General features: G+C 48.3%; 1 protein-coding gene and 1 long non-coding RNA gene across 4 annotated transcripts in view; both read right to left on the reverse strand.

Annotated features, from left to right (window-relative positions):
* Nucleotides 1-16317, reverse strand: part of CLSTN1 (calsyntenin 1) — a 100449-nt gene that overhangs the window by 31793 nt on the left and 52339 nt on the right. For all 3 annotated transcript variants that reach the window (XM_050788105.1, XM_050788115.1, XM_050788094.1), the window contains exon 2: nucleotides 14848-14970. In XM_050788105.1, the coding sequence (XP_050644062.1) occupies nucleotides 14848-14970 (123 nt within the window). The remainder of the gene's footprint in view (nucleotides 1-14847; nucleotides 14971-16317) is intronic.
* On the reverse strand, nucleotides 1883-8692 carry LOC126953842 (uncharacterized). Its single transcript, XR_007725378.1, has 2 exons — nucleotides 6178-8692; nucleotides 1883-3027 (listed from the first exon to the last, which is right to left on the reverse strand). It is a non-coding gene; the product is annotated as an uncharacterized LOC126953842 (long non-coding RNA).

Raw genomic sequence — 16317 nt, forward strand, 5'->3', positions numbered from 1 at the left:
GTTCCTGATTTTGAACAGCTGACACGCTAAAAACAATTTTTACCTTTTAACACAGAACTTCATAACATGAGAAAATTACATGAATTTCAAATACAGTTTCTTTTCTTTTCTTTTTTTTTTTTTTGAGATGGAGTCTTGCTCTGTTGCCCAGGCTGGAGTGCAGTGGCACGATCTCGGCTCACTGCAAGCTCCACCTCCCGTGTTCATGCCATTCTCTCACCTCAGCCTCCTGAGTAGCTGGGATTACAGGTGCCCGCCACCATGCCTGGCTAATTTTTTTGTTTTTGTATTTTCAGTAGAGATAGGGTTTCACCATGTTAGCCAGGATGGTCTTGATCTCCTGACCTCGTGATCCGCCCACCTCTGCCTCCCAAAGTGCTGAGATTACAGGCGTGAGCCACCAGCCCGGCCTCAAATACAGTTTCTATAAATATATTTTACTGGAACACAGACATGCTCATTTGTTTAATGTATGGTCTCTGCTTTCACACTGCAAGGGCAGAGGTTGTTGCAGAGTTACATCATTGCGAAAGAGATCCGAGGGGCCCCAAAGCTTAAAATAGTCCTATCTAGTTCTTCACAGAAAAGATTTGCTCATCTCTGCTCTACAGAGACACCCATGAGTAACCTGCCCGGTACCAGACGTGTCCAAATGTTTTCCAGGATGTGCTAATTCACAATATTACACGTTTTGATGCATATTAACATTGCATAATACATTTTAAAGTAATTTAGGTTGCCCAGCTTTAATTCAGATAAAACTTCAGTTTCTGACTTGGAGTTGACTGTTCTGCAGAGAAAATAGTGAGGCAGTTCCACATCATCTGAATTGACATTAATGACGGTGATTGTGGTGTGCTTTCCTGACACAGGTCTCTCCATAGGTAAGTGCAGATTTCCTCCTTGTTGGTTGTTTTAGAGACAGGGTTTCCCTCTGTTGCCCAGGCTGGAATGCAATGGTACAAACCTAGCTCTCAGAATACTCAATATTCTGAGTATTAACATTAGCTACTTTAATGAGTTCCACCAACGGGATATGGTGCCTCAAATCCACCAGTACTTATTAAATTGCTAGTCAGCTGGGTCCTTAAACTACAAGGACTTAAGAAAACAACTCACCAGGTTGGTAGTTCGAGGCGGCAGGTGCAGTGTGGGCTCTGCAAAACTCAGGCAGACCTGGGTCTTCTGCACCAGCCTTGCAACCGAGCCCATCACTGCAGGGCCTGCTGAGCCATCTGCAGAGTCAGCCCTATGCCCACCTTAAGTGGCCATCTGTGCATTCAACCTAAAACTCTACTTTTAATAAGGATCGGACTGGAGCAAGGCAGGGGCGACTGAACAAGTTACAGCTACCATAGTACCTCTGATGAGATACAATGACAGCAGAACTAGGCGCTGTCCCAAGGAGACATTTAAGAGATTTTTAGAGGAATAGATAGGACCTCCACCTCCTGAATTCAAGCGATTCTCCCACCTCAGCCTCCCGAGTAGCTGGGACCACCAGTGCATGCCACCCATTCCCAGCTTTATTTTTATTTTATTTTTATTTATTTATTTATTTATTTTTGAGACAGAGTCTTGCTCTGTGGCCCAGGCTGGAGTGCAGTGATGCGATCTCGGCTCACTGCAAGCTCCACCCCCCCTGGGTTCACGCCATTCTCCTGCTTCAGCCTCCCAAGTAGCTGGGACTACAGGCGCCCGCCACCTCGCCCGGCTAATTTTCTTGTATTTTTAGTAGAGACGGGGTTTCACCGTGCTAGCCAGGATGGTCTCGATCTCCTGGCCTCGTGATCCACCCGCCTCAGCCTCCCAAAGTGCTGGAATTACAGACTTGAGCCACCGCGCCCGGCCTTATTTTTATTATTATTATTATTTTTTTTTGTAGAGGCGGGGTTTCACCATGTTGCCCAGGCTGGTCTTGAACTCCTGAGCTCAAGCGACTCACCTGTCTCAGCCTCCCTCAGTGCTGGGATTACAGGCATAAGCCACCACACCCGCCCCAGTTCACAGTAGTTAAATGCATGCTACGGCATCATCACATATGAAGGTGTAGCTCCACCCCTCGCTATCCTACACTCAGCCTCTCTCAACCTCAAACAACCTCATCCGTTGCAGGGAAGGACCTCTCAGAATCGCCTCTCACATCCCAGTTCCTTCCTGCCCTGCTCCCTCCCACTCAATTCAGCTGGCTCTGCTGGGCATATCTACCTAAAACCCTGCTTGTACCAAGCTGAAAACACCCAACCAGGTTTCCCAGACAACCTCTCTAGCTAGGATCGCCTAGGAATGGGCCAAATCCTTCCCAGGCTCTTTCCCCAAACCTTCATTCCCCTGAGATCATCTAAAATGGTCAAAAGGAACTTAAGATTGAGGCTGGGCACAGTGGCTCACGCCTGTAATCCCAACACTTTGGGAGGCCGAGGCGGGTGGATCACGAGGTCAGGTGATCGAGACCATCCTGGCTAATGTGGTGAAACCCCATCTCTACTAAAAAAAAAAAAAAAAAAAAAAAAAAAAAAAAGGCTGGGCGCAGTGGCTCATGCTTGTAATCTCAGCACTTTGGGAGGCCGAGACGGGAGGATCACGAGGTCAGGAGATCGAGACCATCCTGGCTAACACGGTGAAATTCCGTCTCTACCAAAAATACATTAAAAAAAAAAATTAGCCGGGCGTGGTGGCAGGCGCCTGTAGTCCCAGCTACATGGGAGGCTGAGGCAGGAGAATAGTGTGAACCCGGGAAGCGGAGCTTGCAGTGAGTGGAGATCGCGCCACTGCACTCCAGCCTGGGTGACAAAGCAAGACTCCGTCTCAAAAAAAAAAAAAAAAATTAGCTGGGTGTGGTGGTGAGCGCCTGTAGTCCCAGCTACTTGGGAAGCTGCGGCAGGAGAATGTCGTGAACCCAGGAGGCGGAGCCTGCAGTGGGCCAAGATCACACCACTGCACTCCAGCCTGGGCGACTGAGCAAGACTTTGTCTCAAAAAAAAAAAAAAAGAAAGAAATTTGTGGGGCAGGCCTGGTAGCTCATACCTGTAATCCCAGCACTTTGGGAAGCTGAGGCAGGTGGATCACCTGAGGGTCAGGAGTTCGAGACCAGCTTGACCAACAAGGTGAAATCCTGTCTCTACCAAAAATACAAAAATTAGCCGGGCGTGGTGGCATGTGCCTGTGGTCCCGCCTACCTGGGAGCCTAAGGTGGGAGAATCACCTGGGCCTGGGATGTCAAGGCTGTAGTGAGCCATGATCATGCCACTGGACTCCAGCCTCAGTACTCTGGGCAACAGAGCGAGACCATGTCTAAAAATTAAAAAATTTAAAAAAAACTGTTTTAAAGGAGTTTTTTTTAAAGCGAAACATAAAAATATGAAAAATGCATGAACACAACAAAGTCTATATTTGACTTCTGGATATCCAAAGTCACGTGCGGGGTTCTCAGCTGACAGCACTTTGCCCTTACGTTCCTCATCTGTGCCTTTGAGAAACCCCAGCTTCAGGCTGGCCCTGCTGTTCTTTCAAAGTCTTCTTCCTAACCTGAGGATGGCCTCTCCTACACGTCTCCCAGCTCTCAGGGGACCCTGCCCTTATATTGCAAGTGTTTCCTTCACTCCTTATGTATAACAGCTAAGGTTCTCTGATTGTAAGCAACAGAAATCCTTTCTAGGTAACTTAGCAAAAGGAAACTGATTAGAAAACTATCGGGAACTCATGGAACTGACTGTAGGCCAGAGAAAGGGACTTGGAAACGGTGGAAGCCAAGGCGGCTGGAGACCAGGAAATAGGAACCACAACAGTCCCACTGCAAAACAACCTGGACAGACAGACCCGAACCGTAACTATTCTTAGCATCACTGGCGCTCCACTCACCATTCAAACTTCGGAGAGGGGCATCTGTTCAGCCTAGTTCACACTGTCCACATACTTGGCTGGGGGAGGTGGGGTAACAGGTTGTGGACCCACTGATCTGTGCCCAATGGGAAAGGGATCAGGGGGCTGTAAAGAAGAGAAAATGGGCTGGGCGTGGTGGCTCACACCTGTAATTCCAGCACTTTGGGAGGCTGAGGTGGGTGGATCATCTGAGGTCAGGAGTTCGAGACCAGCCTGGCCAATATGGTAAGACCCCGTCCCTACTAAAAATACAAAAATTAGCTGGACATGGTGGCAGGTGCCTGTAATTCCAGCTACTCAGGAGGCTGAGGCACGAGAATCGCTTGAACCTGGGAGGCACAGGTTGCAGTGAGCTGAAATCATGCCACTGTACTCCAACCTGGGCGACAGTGAGATTTCATCTCAAAAAAAAAAAAAGAAAAAGAAAATGGACACTTGCTGAGTAGCAACTATCCACTTCTCTCTGCTCCACTTGGCCTTGGTGCCCACATTCAATGGCTGGGTGTCCAGCCTGTCCCTGATGTTTGGTGACCTCTGGCTTCCTTGCTTACCAGTCCAGGCTAATTTCTGGAACAAGCTCATACGTGTCTCTAATCAGCAGAGTTTTTCAGGGTACCCTTTTTTTTCTCCCGAGACACAGTCTCGCTCTGTCACCTAGGCTGCAGTGCAGTGGCACAACCTTGGCTCACTGCAACCTCCACCTCCTGCATTCAAGTGATTCTTGTGCCTCAGCCTCCCAAGTAGCTGGGACTACAGGCGTGCACCACCATGCCGGGCTAATTTTTGTATTTTTAGTAGAGACAGGGTTTTGCCATGTTGGCCAGGCTGGTCTCAAACTCCTGACCTCAAGTGATCCCCTCGCCTTGGCCTCTCAAAGTGCTGGGAATACAGGTGCGAACCACTGCGCCCAGCCTAGGGTACCTTAAATACACATAACAATAACCACACACAGACTCCAAGAGTTATGCTCTCGCAAGTTCCTCACGGACTACCATAGTGGCTCTCAAATTCTAGTGTGTCGAAAATGGTCTGGGAAGCTTGTTAAAAATGTGGTTTCCAAGCTCCATCCATAGAAATTCTGACTTGGTGGTTCTAGGGACAGAGCCCAGTGATCTGTATTTTGAGCAAGCACTGCCAGATGACTCCAACGCAGTCTATAGACTTGGGAAGGTGGCCCATCGGGGGTTTGCAAACCTAGCTGGCTGGTATGGATTTCTCAGGCGCCACTCCTGGAGGTACAGACTAGGCGACCGAGCATGGAGCTCAGGAACCTGCCCTCTACACCAGGGCCCCAGGTGATCCGGGCATAGCACTGGAAAACCCCATGCATCCATTCAGCCTAGCAATGGAAATCATGTGGACTCAAGTTGACTTCCAACACTGCGCTCCTCCACACCCCACGCCACACAAGCTGACCTGGTAACCTACCCTGGGAGGCCTCTCCAGTTCCCACCTCTGCTCCCACCTTTCCCCTCCCTTCACTGCCTGTGCAAACTCCACCCACCCTTTACAGGGCTCGAGCCCTGCCTAACGAACCACTTCTGGGCTGTCTGAGTCCATTCAGTGTTGCTGCAAAGGAAGACTTGAGGCTGGGTAAGTTATAAAGAAGAAAGGTTTCTTTGGCTCATACTTCTGATGGCTGGGAAGTTCAAGGTTGGACATCTGCATCCGGTGAGGGCCTCAGGCTACTTCTACTCACAGCGGAAGGCTGTGCAGAAATCACACGGTAAGGGAGAAAGAGAGAAAGAGAGAGAGAGAGGGATGGGGGAGGAGGAGGAGGAGCAACCACAGGCTCTTTTTAGCAACCAGCTCTTGCGGGAACTAAAAAAATGAGAATTCACCCACTGTCCCCCACCCCAACACCTCACCCCATAGCCAGGGACACCATTAATCTATTCATGAAGGATTCACCCGCTGTGACCCCAACACCTCCCATGAGGCCCATCTCTAACACTGGGATAAAGTTTCAAGTAGGGGCACCATGGCTCACACCTGTAATCCCAACACTTTGGGAGGCCGAGGCAGGTGGATCACTTGAGGTCAGGGGTTCAAGGCCAGCCTAGGTAACATGCTGAAACCCTGTCTCTACTAAAAATACAAAAATTAGCCAGGTGTGCTAGTGCAGGCCTGTAATCCAAGCTACTCGGAAGGCTGAGGTGGGAGAATCGCTTGATTTTCTGAGGCAGAGGTTGCAGTGAGCTGAGATCCCACCACTGCACTCCAGCCTAGGTGATGAAGTGAAGTTCCATCTTTAAAAAAAAAAAAAAAAAAAAGGCCAGGTGCGGTGGCTCACACCTGTAATCTCAGCACTTTGGGAGGCCGAGGCGGGCGGATCACGAGGTCAGGAGATCAAGACCTTCCTGGCTAACAAGGTGAAACCCCATCTCTACTAAAAATACAAAAATTAGCTGGGCATGGTGGCGGGCGACTGTAGTGCCAGCTACTTGGGAGGCTGAGGCAGGAGAATGGCATGAACCCGGGAGGCGGAGCTTGCAGAAAGCCGAGATTGTGCCACTGCACTCCAGCCTGGGTGACAGAGCAAGACACTGTCTCAAAAAAAAAAAAAAAAAATTGGCCTGGTGTGGTGGCTCAAGCCTGTAATCCTAGCACTTCAGGAGGCCGAGGCAGGGGGATCTTGAGGTCAAGAGTTTGAGACCAGCCTGGCCAACATGGTAAAACCCTGTCTCTACTAAAAATACAAAAATTAGCTGAAATCGCTTGAACCCGGGAGGCGGGGACTCCATCTCAAAAAAAGAAAAAAAAAAAGGAGGCCGCGTGCCGTTGCTCCACCTATAGTCCCAGCACTCTGGGAGAATGAGGCAGGCGGATCACCTGAGGTCAGTTGTTTACGACCAGCCTGGCCAACATGGCGAAACCCTTTCTCTACTAAAAATACAATAATTAGCCGGGCATGGTGGCGGGCGCCTGTAATCCCAGCTCCCAGCTACTTGGGAGGTTGAGGCAGGAGAATCACTTGAACCTGGGAGGCGGAGGTTGCAGTGAGCCGAGATCGCGCCACTGCACTCTAGCCTGGGTGACAGAGTGCGACTGTCTCAAAACAAAACAAAAAAAAGGCAATTTCATGCAGGTCAAACAACTCACTGCTGCAAACATAAGGTCAGCTCAGTTACACGTGCTAAAAAAGCAAACTGGGCAGTGAAACGCAGCAGTGAACCCCACTGGCCACGCTCAGGGCACGTGAATCGCATTCATAACGAAGAATACAGACAAGAGTTTCACAGGAGTCCTGGGTGGGCTCTGACTATCAATGAAAACAAAGTTCCCATTCTTGCCCTGAAACTTCTTTTGGATTCTATTTGTATCATTATGGTTCAACCAATCTTGTAAAACATCCATACCTAACCTGGGAAGGCAGGGAAGAGATTGCTAGAACACCACCACCTCCTAGAAGGAGGAGCTCTGAAGAGGAAGCAGGGAGAGGAGGCGCGGCGTCTGACAAGAACAGAACACATCATCTTCAAGGCCCCAACCCTATGGCCCACACACGAGGCTCAAGCTTGTAACTCTCCATGAAATATATAAAATTTTAAAAAAAAAGGCCAGGCACAGTGGGCTCACACCTGTAATCTCAGCACTTTAGGGAGGCCAAGGTGGAGGATCACTTGAGGCCTGGAGTTCGAGACCAGCCTGGCCAACATGGTGAAACCCCGTCTCTACTAAAAATACAAAAAATTAGCTGGCCTGTGGTGGTGCACGCCTGTAATCCCAGCTACTCGGGAGGCTGAGGAATGAGAATTGCTTGAACCTGGAAGGCAGAGGTTGCAGTGAGCCGAGATCATGCCACTGCACTCCAGCCTGGGCGACAGAGCCAGACCCTATCTCCAAATAAATAAATAAATAATAAAATGCAAAAACTGTTTTCTGACCTGTGACTACTCAGGCTTTCAGCAGATTAAGGAGAAGGAGGAGAACTAGAAACCGAATCATTTAAATTTCCTAAAACACTTGACAAATACCAAGACTCTGTACCTGAATTTCACCCCAAGGAAACAATCCAGGCGAGACTGGATCTTCATCGTGAATGTCTGATTAGTGATGACTTACAAGGAGCTTCAGCGACTAAGCTCCCAGCATTGCACATGCATTCATTTCAGAGCTCTGACAAGTGAACTCCTATGGCTACCCACACACACACACACGCCTTGTAGTGGGATCACACGATGAACCGGAATGTTCACACAGTGAGCTGGGCCCCGAGGTGGCTCTGTCATTTACGAGCTGTGTGATCCTGGGCAGACTCATCTCCTCCCTCTACAAATATCTATGGAGTGACTGTGCCCCAGGCACTGACGGAGGTTTTGGGGATAAAGTGGGGAACAAAGTAGCTTCTCCTGCTGTCACGCAGCTGGCAGACACGGTGAGCCTGGTTCCTCACCTGGAGGACAGGGGCAGTGGGCATGTCTACTGCATAAGACTGGGGAAGAGGCCAGGCGCAGCGGCTCATGCCTGTAATCCCAGCACTTTGGGAAGCCGAGGCGGGCGGATTGCTTGAGCTCAGGAGTTCGCGACCAGCCTGGGGAACACGGTGAAACCCTATCTCTACTAAAAAATACAAAAAGTTAGCCAGGCATGGTGGCGTGCACTTGTAGTCCCAGCTACTCCGGAGGCTGAGGCAGGAGAATTTCTTGAACCCAGGAGACAGAGGTTGTAGTGAGCCGAGATCGTGCCACTGCACTCCAGCCTGGGCAACAGAGCAAGACTCCATCTCAAAAACAAACTGCTGAAAAGAATCCAAGAAAGTAACCCACACCGGGCCCTCAGAGCAACCTCTGCCATCCTGCAGGCACTCAGTAAACATTAGATGCCGCCACCACCACCACCACCCTCCTCCTCAACATGGTGCGAAATTAAACTCTACGTCATCACCCAAATCAATCTATGATGAAAATAAGGCTCCAGGTCTAGCCTCTCTCTTATCCAAAAAATACTTAAGAAACTCTGTAAGAAAATGCAACACTATAACGACTTTTGTAGAAAGATGAGAAAATATTTCTCACAAAATGTTAAGTGAAAAAATATTTTTAAAAGATTCTATTATTAGTAATAACAGCAGCAGCAAACACTGTAGGTAGTAATTACTGTACCAGGCACGGTTTAAAGCTCTTCACATGCATGAATAAAGAAGCTAACATTCCCCCAACCAATGAGGTCTGTGACGTAATGAAGTCTGTGACACTGTATCCTTTTAGAAATGATAAAACACAGGCAAAGAAAGGGTAAGTAATTTGCCTAAGGCCACACAGCCAAGAAGTAGAAGAGCTACGATTCACTCACTGGTCCGTCAGCTCTAGGGTCTCTGCTCCTGACCTCCCTGCTCAGTCTCATAGCATCCTGTTCTGTGCTGGGTGGCACCATGGGGGCAGGATTCTGTGTTGGGTGGCACCAAAGCAACAGAAGAGGGAGGGAGGGAGGGAGGAAGAAACAAAGGGAGAAAGTAAAGGAGGGAGGGAAAGAGGGAGGGAGGGAAGGAGGAAGACAGGCAGGGAGGGAGGGAGGGAGGAAAAGGGGGAAGGAGGGAAGAAGGGAGTGAGGGAAGGGGGAACAGAAGGAGAGAGGGATGAAGGGAAGGAAGGAGGGAAGGAGGAAGAGAGGAAGGAAAGGACGGAAAGAGGGAGGGTGGGAAAAAGGGAGGGGGAGAGGCAGGGAGAGAGGAAGGAAAGGACAGATGGAGGGAGGGAGAGAGGGAAGGAGGGAAGGAGAGAGAGAGGAAGGAAAGGACAGAGGGAAGGAGGGAGGGAAGGAGGGAGGGAAGGAGGGAAGGAGGGAAGGAGGGAAGGAGGGAGGGAGGGAAGGAGGAAGGGAAGGAGGGAAGGAGGGAAGGAGGGAAGGAGGAAGGGAAGGAGGGAAGAAGGGAAGGAGGGAAGGAGGAAGGGAAGGAGGGAAGGAGGGAAGGAGGGATAAGGCAGCAGGTCAGGTGCTCCCTTCCCTCCCTGCAGCTGCCCACTCCTCCAGCAGAGGGACAGCACCCCACACTTCAGTCAAAGGGATCAGCTGCACTCCTGTGTGTATACTAAAGGACCGAAAACCTATGTCCACACAAAGACCTGTACAGGAATGTTCACAGCAGCATGACCCATAATAGCCAAAAAGTAGAAGCAAACCAAATGTCCATCAGTGGATGAACAGAGAAACAAAATGTAGTCTATTCATAGAATGGAATAATATCCAGCAATAAAAAAGTAACGAGAGGCTGCTAGGCACCTAACACAGGTAAACTGTGAAATCATCATGCTGGAAGTGAGACGCCCATCACAAAAAGCCACAGTGCATTTACATGATTATCCAGAATAGAGAAATCTGTAGCGGCTGCCAGGGCTGGGGAGTGGAGGAGACTGAGGGGTGACTGCTACTTGGTGCAAGGAACTGACTGTAGGCGTTCCTTTTTGGGGTGACGAAAATGTTCTGGAGTTAGTGGTTGGCAGGTGCATGGTTTTTGGCCAACATTCTAAAACTCAATGAGCTGTACACTTTAAAAGGGTGATTTTTGTGGCATATGAATTATCTCCAAAAAAGAAAAAAGAAAGAAAAAATATTATATAAGAGTAACTGTGCTTCCCCCATGAAAATACCCAAAAGGAAAATACTGACTTATCTATCCACTATAGCAAATACAACCAAGTTACCACTATAGCTTGGATTTAAATTGCTTTTCTATATAGTTAAAATATATACATATCACAACATACAATTTTTGTACATCAGCAAAAAACCTGAGAATCTCTAAAAAATAAACCTGTATAAGTGTTATTTCATCTAGAATATCTTAATCCCAGCACTTTGGGAGGCCGAGGCGGGCGGATCACAAGGTCAGGAGATCGAGACCACGGTGAAACCCCGTCTCTACTAAAAATACAAAAAATTAGCCGGGCGCGGTGGCAGGCGTCTGTAGTCCCAGCTACTCAGGAGGCTGAGGCAGGAGAATGGCGTGAACCCGGGAGGTGGAGCTTGCAGTGAGCCGAGATCGCGCCACTGCACTCCAGCCAGGGCGACAGAGCAAGACTCCGTCTCAAAAAATATATATATATATATACACACACAATAAAATTAAATACAAAAATACAATAAGAAAAAGAGGTATTTTGCCGGGCGCGGTGGCTCAAGCCTGTAATCCCAGCACTTTGGGAGGCCGAGACGGGCGGATCACGAGGTCAGGAGATCGAGACCATCCTGGCTAACACGGTGAAACCCCGTCTCTACTAAAAAATACAAAAAACTAGCCGGGCACAGTGGCGGGCGCCTGTAGTCCCAGCTACTCGGGAGGCTGAGGCAGGAGAATGGCGTAAACCCGGGAGGCGGAGCTTGCAGTGAGCTGAGATCCGGCCACTGCACTCCAGCCTGGGCGGCAGAGCGAGACTCCGTCTCAAAAATAAATAAATAAATAATAAAAAAAAAAAAAAAAAAAAAAGAGGTATTTCATTGATACGACTTTTTCCTTCAAAGTTAACACTCCATGTATATTTCATTTCCTATTTCCTTGTGAACTTCGTGCAGTTACATATGTAGCTACGTCCTCATAGCAGACAGCCTTCCTGCCTGGGCTGGAGCCCTGCCTCTGCACCACCGACCAGCTACACGCCCAGAGCAACAGCTTAACTATTCTGTGCCTCCGGTTCCTGCCTTTAATGCAGAAAAGTGTATTTATTATCTTATGGTTATTGGGGATTAAATACAAATTTATATTTGTACAGTACATAGAGTAGTGCCTGGGATATTGCTATGCATGCTTTATAAGTGCATGCATTATTGGCTGGGCATGGTGGCTCACACCTGTAATCCCAGCACTTTGGGAGGCCAAGGTAGGTGGATCACCTGAGGTCAGGAGTTCGAGACCAGCCTGGCCAACATGGTGAAACCCTGTCTCTACTAAAAATACAAAAATTAGCTGGGCATGGTGGCGGGCACCTGTAATCCCAACTAATGGGAGGCTGAGGCAGGAGAATTGCTTGAATCTAGGAGGCGGAGGTTGCAGTGAGCCAAGATTGCACCATTGCACTACAGCCTAGGCGACAAAGCAAGACGCCATCTCAAAAATAAAATAAATAAAATAAAATATAAAATAAAATAAAATAGTGTATCAATTATTAACAACATAGTAGGATCACGCTGCAGGAACAACAGGACCGCTGATACTTCACAAGGCAAAGGAGGACCTGAGGGGGCAAATACTGAAGCCTGAACTGCAGTCACTTCTTGAAATGCATAAAACGTCAGAAATGCATATAAAACTGCTCAAAACCATAAGCTAAGTAATTCTGTTAAAATGATCTATCCACCAGCACTTTTCAAGGCCAAGGCAGGTGGATCACCTGAGGCCAGGAGTTCGACACCAGCCTGAACAACATGTTGAAACCTCGTCTCTACTAAAAATACAAAAATTAGGATGGGCATGGTGGCTCACGCCTGTAATCCTGGCACTTTGGGAGGCCGATGCAGGCGGATCACAAGGTCAGGAGTTCGAGACCAGCCTGGCCAACATGGTGAAACCCTGTCTCTACTAAAAATACAAAAATTAGCTGGGCACGGTGGCGGGCACCTGTAATCCCAGCTACTCAGGAGGCTGAGGCAGGAGAACTGCTTGAACCCGGGAGGCGGAGGGTGCAGTGAGCCAAGATGGCGCCACTGCACTCCAGCCTAGGCAATAGAGCAAGACTCTGTTTCAGAAGAAGAAAAAAAAAATCTGGGGAAAAAACCAAAAATAATCACCCCGGCAACTGGACAAATGCTGTGTGTGTATTCGCAGCATGGGGTACTGCCTCTACTGTCCTTTTCATCAGATTTCTCTCTGAAAATCCATAAACACACAAAACAACTTGGGAGGCTGTATCTCTACAGAACAAGCTGGTTCACAGGTGAGGGTGCTGAAAATGTGATGCGGCTCTTAAACAGAATGAAGTACAAATTTATTTTTCAACCAGCTTTTCAGAAACAAACTCATGTTTATTTCCCTCAACTTACTACAGTAAAATTAACATACATTTCATACAAATTCATCCAATTTTTCTTATTTGTCCCTAGGCAAACAGAATAGTCTTTTTTTTTTTTTTTTTGAAACGGAGTCTTGCTCTGTCGCCCAGGCTGGAGTGCAGTGGCACAATCTCGGCTCACTGCAACCTCCACCTCCCAGGTTCACGCCATTCTCCTGCCTCAGCCTCCTGAGTAGGTGGGACTACAGGCACCCACCACCATACCTGGCTAATATTTTTTTATATATATTTTTAGTAGAGACAGGTTTTCACTGTGTTAGCCAGGATGGTCTCAATCTCCTGACCTGGTGATCTGCCCACCTCGGCCTCCCAGAGTGCTGGGATTACAGGTATAAGCCACTGTGCCCGGCCAGAACACTCTTTTTTTTTTTTTTGAGACAGAGTCTTGCTCTGTCGCCCAGGCTGGGGTGCAGTGGCCGGATCTCAGCTCACTGCAAGCTCCGCCTCCCAGGTTTAGACCATTCTCCTGCCTCAGCCTCCCGAGTAGCTGGGACTACAGGCGCCCGCCACCTCGCCCGGCTAGTTTTTTGTATTTTTTAGTAGAGACGGGGTTTCACCGTGTTAGCCAGGATGGTCTCGATCTCCTGACCTCGTGATCCGCCCGTCTCGGCCTCCCAAAGTGCTGGGATTACAGGCTTGAGCCACCGCGCCCGGCCTGGAACACTCTTTAATATGAGAAGTTTTTGTTTGTTTTGTTTTCTGAGATGGGGTCTTGCTCTGTTGCCCAGGCTGGAGCACAGTGGCACAATCACAGCTCACTGCAGCCTCCACCTGCTAGACTCAAGCAATCCCCCTGCCTCAGCCTCCCAAAGTGCTGAGATTACGGGCATGAGTCACTGTGCCCAGCCATGCAGGAGAAGATTTGATCCGGAAAAATATGCGAAAACAACTCTTCTTTTTTTTTTTTTTTTTTTTTGAGACAGAGTCTCACTCTGTCACCCAGGCTGGAGTGCAGTGGCCGGATCTCAGCTCACTGCAAGCTCTGCCTCCCGGGTTCCCGCCATTCTCCTGCCTCAGCCTCCCGAGTAGCTGGGACTACAGGCTCCCGCCACCTCGCCCGACCAGTTTTTTGTATTTTTAGTAGAGACGAGGTTTCACCGGGTTAGCCAGGATGGTCTCGATCTCCTGACCTCGTGATCCACCCGTCTCGGCCTCCCAAAGTGCTGGGATTACAGGTTTGAGCCACCGCGCCCGGCCGAAAACAACTCTTAAACATTAACTTTACAACATCAATTCCAACTCTGAGGCAGAAAAAAGGTGACACAGTCCATTCTCTTATCAGTTAAGGACCTAATGTGAAGCCAGAACAGCTCTGACTTGGAAAACGCTATTAAATGTTATTACAGTATGAAAATCTCCAAAGCAATGCTACAGGTTTGTCTCTATAAAGACGGAGGCTACAATCTTACGAAGTAATTCAAGTTAAAAATTCACTGAAGGTAAAATCTATGCCAAAAGCATTCCTCTATAAAGACTGCTCAACTCCTTCAAATAAGTCTTCTCAGGTCATGGAAATCTAGGTAATGCAAGGAACCCCTGGCGCTGTGATTCTCTGGCTCCACACCACTCGAGGACCAGCAGCACCAGCAGCACCTACGAGCAGGTAAGAAAGGCAGAATCTCAGGTCCTCCCAGACCCGCTGTCTCTACATTCCTCAGGTACTCCGTGCGCACACTAGAGCCAGGGATGCACCGGTCTAGGTGTTATCTGGCTACATTAAGACAAAGGAAAAAATGATGCAATGAAATTAAACAGTTTGCTTTTCAACTATAAGAACAGGTCTTTTTGTCAACTACCCCAACTATTAAAAGGGAAAAAAAAAAACATGGTACAAAGGAGCTACAAATAACCCTCAGCTATGGAGACATTTTCAGAAACGCTGAGCACTATCCAAATGGGATGTGCGGAACGCTTCCTGCAGGCCAGATTCCTCAAGAGTCAGTGAAAGCCCCGTTCCTACCTGCAAACCGCAGAGGCGCATCTTTGTCCAGAGCGATCAGTGGGGGGTCGAGGAGCACCGCGTTGTCGTTCTCTGTGACTATGCCATGGTAGGTGGGCTCCAGCCAGGGCTTGTGCTTGTTAACTGCGTTTAAAACAAAAGAAGAAAATAGACGAGGTGAGAAATAGTATTTTCAACTCCACTACTTCTGAAGACTTACACTTGCTATAAAATAATAAAACTCTCATTAGGCTTGAAGGCAGTGCTCACAGTTCCGTCGCAAAATTTGGTATCAAGACCCAAATGAGATGAAATTCTAAATTCCAGAATAAGTAATGTAGAAATTATCTGAATCCATGAAGCAACTAGAAATAAGAAATAAATTGCTCTAGAAATCAAGAAAAAAAAAAGACTGATGGCTACAGGAAGACTATCTCTGTTTTCAGTCTATCACTGAAAAGTTACAGAGAATGGTATTTTCATTTCTTTATGATTTTTTGAGACAGAGTCGTGCTCTGTCACCCAGGCTGGAGCACAGTGGTGTAATCATGGCTCACTGCAGCCTCAACCTCCCAGGCTCAGGTGATCCTTCCCCCTCAGCCTCCCAGGCAGCTGGGACTATGTGTGTGCACCACCACACTTGGCTACTTTTTTTTTAAACTCTCTGTACAGACAGGGTTTCACCATGTTGCCCAGGCTAGTCTTAAACTCCTGGGCTCAAGTGATCTGCCTGCCTTGGCCTCCCAAAGTGTTGGGATTACAGGCATGAGCCATGGCACCTGGCCCCAGTATTATTATTTTTTTCTTTTTTCTTTTTTTTTTTTTGAGACAGAGTCTCGCTCTGTCGCCCAGGCTGGAGCGCAGTGGCCGGATCTCAGCTTACTGCAAGCTCCGCCTCCCGGGTTTTCGCCATTCTCCTGACTTAGCCTCCCGAGTAGCTGGGACTACAGGCGCCCGCCACCTCGCCCGGCTAGTTTTTTGTATTTTTTTAGTAGAGACGGGGTTTCACCGTGTTAGCCAGGAGGGTGTTGATCTGTTGACCTCATGACCCGCCCATCTCGGCCTCCCAAAGTGCTGGGATTACAGGCTTGAGCCATCGCGCCCGGCCTATTTTTTTCTTTTTTCTCTGTCGCCCAGGCTGGAACATAGTGGTACGATCTCAGCTCACTCGCTAATTAAGCCACTGCGCCCAGCTGCCCAATATTAATTTTAAATTCGTATTACTAACAATAATGTAAAGCAAAGATGCAAAATGCAATAAAGTATTAAAATAAAACTAAATGCAGAATTTCAGAAAAACCCACCACTTGACTGAAAACAAGAGTATTTAAGAATAATCCATCTGGGCGTGGTGGCTCACGCCTATAATCCCAGCACTTTGGGAGGCTGACGAGGGTGGATCACCTGAGGTCAGGAGTTTGTGACCAGCCTGGCCAACATGTTGAAACCCTGTCTTTACTAAAAATACAAAAATTAGCCAGGCGTGGTGGC

Source organism: Macaca thibetana, chromosome 1, assembly GCF_024542745.1.
Source record: "Macaca thibetana thibetana isolate TM-01 chromosome 1, ASM2454274v1, whole genome shotgun sequence".
Lineage (NCBI taxonomy): Eukaryota > Metazoa > Chordata > Mammalia > Primates > Cercopithecidae > Macaca > Macaca thibetana.